Raw genomic sequence first — 5,667 nt, 5'->3', positions numbered from 1 at the left:
CCGAGGCCGCACTATTGAGCCCCGCTGCGGCCGCGGGCGCCTGGTAGAGGCCGGGGTGGCGGAAGCTGCACAGCAGCTCAGGCCGCGAGTAGGGATGCGAGAGGGCTCGGAAGGTGTCCAGAGGGCGAATGGAAGTGGCGAAGGGCGACGAGGCGGCTGCGGCGGCACCAGAGGCCGCGGCCGCGGCGGCCGCCGCCGTGACGCCCACGTGCGGGTAGTAGTGCAGAGGCACGTGCGAGTGGAAGGGGTAGGGTAGGCTTCCGGTGGCAGCCGCGTGCGTCATCATGTAGGTGTAGAAGCTGGGGTCGGCCGGGTGCGGCCAGGACATGGCCAGGCGCTGCCGCTTGTCCTTCATGCGCCGGTTCTGGAACCACACCTGCGGGGAGAGCCGCGCCGCGGCCCAGGTTAGGGAGCTCTTGGTGGCCGGGATCCCGCCCCAGGCCTTCCTGCCCCTCCCAGGCCTCCGGGTGGCCTGGCCTACTCCCTTCCGACTAGGCCCGGCCCCGAATCCCCTCAACTGGCTCAGCTGGGACAGTGCGGAGTGCAGTGTAGACCGGCATGGCACAGTCCCCAGAACGCAAAGTCTTCCCCCGCCTGTATGAGTGCTGCGGCTCCTGGGGCTCCTGCTCCCTTCTTGCTAGCCGCTTCCTCTCATCCCTACCCAGCCTTTCCTTTTCCTCCCGCCACCCATCGGTGCCCGACCTCGCTAAGCACCGGTCTCTCAATCCTGGGATTTGTACCGGGATTCTGGGCGGCCTTTGAAGAGAGGCTGCTGCAGCAGCTTTTCTGAGGAGGAGGCCGCGCGGGGTCTTGAGCCCTCGGAGCTGCTAGAATCTGTCCCTAGGGGCACGGGTCCGATTTTTGTATTTAAGGGATGATTTTGTTGGAATCATTTGCCTTAAGTGAATGGTGGGAACAATGTCCTCTTAAACTGGAAAGAAGACTTTTCTACCCCTCCCAACATAGTATCTAATAAAGACATCATTTGTCACAACCCAAAATTAAAGAGCTCGGTCAAACCGAAAAGAGGTTCCTACACTTCTGTCCCACCCCGTGGAGTTTCCTTTCTTTTTCTAGAATGTGAATCCCGCGCGAAGTGTTCACGAAAACGCTCAACCTCACGGCTAGATCTCTCCCTGACCTAAAATAGAATGAGTCACCTAAAGACAATAAGGACAATTTCGTTGTGCTTCTCCTGCCCCGAGAGGTTGATTTTTCCCCCGTTGCCCAAGAGAAAACTGTTTAGGAGACTACTTTCTCAATCCAATCGATTAAAAAATACATATATACAGTATCCTTTTCTCTGTGTTGTAACGATTTATGTGGAAAATAAATCTCCAAGATCAAGAGCAAATGAAAAGTTTCGCCCCGGTTTCGGGCTAGAGCAACAAAGCTAGCAGACTGTGTCGCAGAGGGGGAAGTGGGGCCATGGGCGAGGGGCACCTGGCATGCTCTGGGACAACCGAGCCGAGGCGACCGTTTGCAGCAGAGTCGCCGCCATTCGCGGGCCTTCCCAGGCCAGCCAGGCGGCCACCCTTTCGGATTCGGCATCCCAGAAATAAATAAATTAACTCCTTTGGTGACACCCACCCCCCACGGACAGTTTGCAGGCCCTCGGCAAAATCTACCCATCCAGAAAGGGGAAAGGGAAAAGAAAAAGAAAAAAAAAAAAAATCAACCCAGACGCCTCCGGGGAGGCCTGAGCAGAAGCGCTCTGGAATCGATACCTTGATAGTGGTTTCGGGCAGGTTGAGCGCGGCGGCCAGCTCGCACCGGCGGGGTCGCGACACGTAGTTCTCCCGGTAGAACTCCTTTTCCAGGCGCGCGATCTGCTCGCGGGTGAACGCCGTGCGGTAGCGCCGCACCTGATCCGCTCCAGAGCCCGAGCCGCCCAGCGCCGCGCCCCCGCCGCTGCCGCCGCCGCCTCCATGCAGGCTGCCGAGGCCCGAGCCCGACGTCGACGTCGTGGTGCCTGCGGCGGAGCCGCTGTCCGCGTACCCTAGCAAAGAAACCGTCAACAGCGCATGAGTCGCTGTAGGACCCGAGCCCTGCGCCCCGGCTGCGCGCGACAGGGAGACGAGGCGCTGCCGGAATGGATAGGTTCTGTCATGCTTACAAATTGCTGCCGTTAATTGAATCAATAAAGTTTGGGGAGCCCTTCATGACCAAATAATAATACAACTGGAATTCGAAAATAGTTTTTTTTTTTTTTAATTAGAAATGTTCAACTCAATAGAAAAATTGGCCGAGGGAAAATGCCTACCCCCTAGTACAGTTTGGCAAGCTCTGGCTTTGCCATGGTCTAGATACCGCAGGCATCTTTCTGCACAGCCTTTAACCTTCTTTTGCCAGTCTTTTGGGCTTGGTTAAAATTATTTTAAGGTTCACAAAACAGCAGCAGCTCAAACTGGAGCCATTAGGGCGTGGAATCTACTTTCACCTTCTTCTCCCGCTGACCCCAGGGCGGGTCGAGCAGAGGTGCCCCGCGAGGCTCCCTCCCGTTGACCCAGAAGAATGCCCCCTCCACCTGGCCCTAGGGGTTCCGAGGCGGTGGGAAGCGGAGGTTGGAGCAGCTGCCCCAAGAACCCTTCTCCGAACGTGGCTCAGCCACTGGCCGGGGGTTGCTCAACTCGCTCCGGCTTTGGGCCCCGCGTGCAGACCGACACCTTTTCTCTGGCTCAGGAGCCAGGCCGAACGGCCAGAAAGGCTTGGCGCTCCAGGCCTGCGCCAGGCTGAGCTTCAAGGAGCAGAACCGGAGGGCATGGTCCCCGGGCACTGTCCCGCCCCCGCCGGAGCCAGCTCGGCGTAGCTCGCCGCTTGCGGAGGGTCTAAGAGGGGTAAAGGGACCGGGAAGGGCCGGTGGGGGCGGCGGGAGGAGAGAGGAGGATAGGACTGGAGAGGGCGGCGGCGCGGGCGGCGCGGTTACCTTTGCCATTGTTTTCCTTGAGCTGCGCGGCGCCGAGGCCGCCTGGGGAGCGCAGAGCCGAGCAGCCCACCTCCACGTCGCTGCTCATGTCGGCCTCGGCGGCCGCCTCGGAATAATGACCCGGCTTCTTGCGGCTCTCGGCGGCGGAAGGGATTTCGGAGGAGACGGTGCTTTCGCTGCCTGGGTGCTGCAGGTTGAATAAAGTGTCTATTTCGAATTTGCCCTTGGCGGGGAGGTCTCCCAGAGCGCCGTGCAGGGGGGCGGACGGCAGGCGCGGGCTGAGGCGAGCCGGGTGCTGCGAATTTTCCAGGGCCTCGAGCACAACATTGCCAGCCGAGTCGGACAAATTGGAGAACCTCTTGCCGGCCGTGGGGCTGTGAAGCCCTCTCTCCATCAGAATCATCTCTTTTCTTATTCTTTCCATCATCTCAGCTTTCTAAAAAATGTCACAGTGGCCCGGCTGTACCGTCCTAATGATGGACTGCGCCTAGGGCTAATTCTCATTCAGTCCCAGAGAGCGCCTCTAAATATTATTATCTCTTTTGGAGGGAGGCGGAAAAATTGTGGGATGCCAGAGCGAGGGAATGACTGGTCAAAATGACCCATACATCCTTCTGAGCCCGAGATGTCATTCATCAAAAAGTAGCGCCCGCTCGTCATTAAGGTACGAATGACGCCGTTCGAATAATCATTTATTGTAACAGGTTTATAAGCAAATAAATACACGCTCCTGTCAGTGGGTAATGAACTCGGCTTCGGAGCAGACAAACAGATCCAGGTAGGAGGCGAGAAGACACAAGAAGTGAGGAAGGAGGCTCCGGTCCTTTGCCCGCTTGGAGCCCGCTCTGCTCGCCCGAGGGTTTGGCCTCGGGGGTGAAATTGACAGTCTGATTAATAGAGCGCGCCGCGGCACATTTCCCCAGTCATTTAGGGGCATCATTACGCTCTCAGTTTGCTGGGTTGCCCCTTAGGTCCTAATCATGCAGCGCCTTCCTCATTTTTTCTCGGACACAGATATGTGTTAAATAATAGATAATGCTTTGAGTTTCCAGAGTAGATCGTGGGGAAGGGATTTTTTTTTTTTTTTTACATTTACAAGCTGGGGGCGTGAGAGGGGGAGGACAAGGGGGAGGATGCAAGAAGAGTTGCGTAAGGAGACCTTGCGCTCCGCTCTAGATTACTTATCTTTTGGATTTCAGGACCAAATATGTATTTTATTTAACAAATAGGACGGCGAGTTCTCACCCTCCGCACTTCTTCACCTCAGCCTGGCTGCTCTGCTCCCACCCCAGCACAAAGAGACAGACAGACAGACAGACGACGGGGGGGGGGGCGGGAGGAAAGGGAACTATCTCCTGGAGTTTTGAAAGCGTTTTAGTGCTACGTGGCCGGGGAGGTGCGTTGGGCCGGAGTATCCAAACGGAAATCCCTAGGTCTTCTCGGATTTTCTAACACCGTATGCAGAGTGAGTCTGAACTCGAAGTCCCGGGTTTTTTACTTTTATAACCCCGCTGATGGCTAGGCTTCTCGCCCACGCATTTTCCCTTGGGGAAATGAACTCGGCTGGATGATTTGATAGCAGAATTCCACAGCTAACTTTAAACACAGTCACGCCTTACAGTGCCTTACGGGCCGCCCCAAATGCACTTTGTACGTTGCCAGTTTTTTTCCCTCCCTCCTCAAAGCCTATCATTTCTGGCGAAGTCACCAGATTTGGAGTTCAGAGGAGGAAAGTGGAGACTCTGCCTCCTCCGGCGACTCCATCGCCGCCCCCCCCCCGTCCCCATCCTGCTCTTTCTTCCTCCTTCTGGCCGTCCTGCCCTCCCCTTCCTCCCCTTCTTACCTTTGGCCCCGGGTATTCCCGGCGCTGTGACCCGGGGCGGAGAATCGCCCACGAGCCTTGCTGCTGCTCCTCGCGGCCTCAGCTTGGCAGCTGAGCCTCTGGGCGATAACACTGATGGTCATAATGACGCCAGTGGCAACCATTTTAACGAAGATCAATCTTCCTTCAAGGCCGCTCTGGGTCGCCTCCCGCGCTTCCACCCCACCTAGCCTGGACCTGCGATACGCGGTGCCCGCCCGTCCGCAGCCCAAGCGGATAGATCCTCGGTACGGGAGGGCACAAGAGAGGACAGGGACGGGACACTGTGGTCTGTCCGGGAGCTTCCAAAACGACCCAGTGACCCTGGCAGCCTGGGCTCTGGGCGCGGGTCCTGCATTCCCGCCCCGGTGCCAACCCACACCCCTACCAGGGCCCCCTCTGTCCGCCTCCCGCCACACCCAGCACATCAGGGTGCGATAAGGGGCAAACCCGGCATCTGTCTGTCCAGCGCTCTGTTGGCACTTTCCTTTTAACCTTGGACCCGTTGGGGGCGCGTCAGGAATGCAAGGGGAGGTGAGGTGTGAAGTATATATATATATATATATATATATATATATACACACACACACACACACACATATAGTCAATGCCAAAAGTTTCCCTCCTGTTCCCCCTCTGGAGACAACTGATTCCAACACCGCGCGCTTTGCTTCGAAAACCAATTCCACCTCTTGGAGGTAATAAATGAAGGTTTTCCTTCAAGGTGAGAAATGGAAAGCACCGTAGGCACGCGGGGGTGGGGGATAGGGGAGGAGTCAGGTGAATGGGCGCGGGAACCAAAGCGACGACTGGAACCGGCCCCAGACGTCGCGGGCTGCGAGCTCGTCGCGCCCTCAGCGCTCGCGCCTGGCCGCCACTG

General features: G+C 57.4%; 2 protein-coding genes across 2 annotated transcripts in view; one reads left to right on the top strand and one right to left on the bottom strand.

Annotated features, from left to right (window-relative positions):
* The window catches only part of EVX2 (even-skipped homeobox 2), a 3,685-nt gene extending 332 nt beyond the window's left edge, over positions 1–3,353 (bottom strand). The window contains exons 1-3 of the mRNA XM_042783206.1: positions 2,927–3,353; positions 1,728–1,999; positions 1–376 (exon numbers count right to left, since the gene is read on the bottom strand). The exon at positions 1–376 is cut by the window's left edge and continues 332 nt beyond it. Of these exons, the coding sequence (XP_042639140.1) occupies positions 1–376; positions 1,728–1,999; positions 2,927–3,353 (1,075 nt within the window). The remainder of the gene's footprint in view (positions 377–1,727; positions 2,000–2,926) is intronic.
* A 1,539-nt stretch (positions 3,354–4,892) lies between these two features.
* HOXD13 (homeobox D13) overlaps positions 4,893–5,667 on the top strand; it is a 9,514-nt gene continuing 8,739 nt past the window's right edge. The window contains exons 1-2 of the mRNA XM_007952489.1: positions 4,893–5,035; positions 5,430–5,485. Of these exons, the coding sequence (XP_007950680.1) occupies positions 4,893–5,035; positions 5,430–5,485 (199 nt within the window). The remainder of the gene's footprint in view (positions 5,036–5,429; positions 5,486–5,667) is intronic.

The sequence above is a fragment of the Orycteropus afer genome, unplaced genomic scaffold (assembly GCF_000298275.1).
Source record: "Orycteropus afer afer isolate SDZICR_OR568_19922 unplaced genomic scaffold, OryAfe1.0 scaffold00001, whole genome shotgun sequence".
In the NCBI taxonomy this organism is placed as follows: Eukaryota; Metazoa; Chordata; class Mammalia; order Tubulidentata; family Orycteropodidae; genus Orycteropus; species Orycteropus afer.
This window is presented reverse-complemented; position numbering and strand designations above follow the sequence as displayed.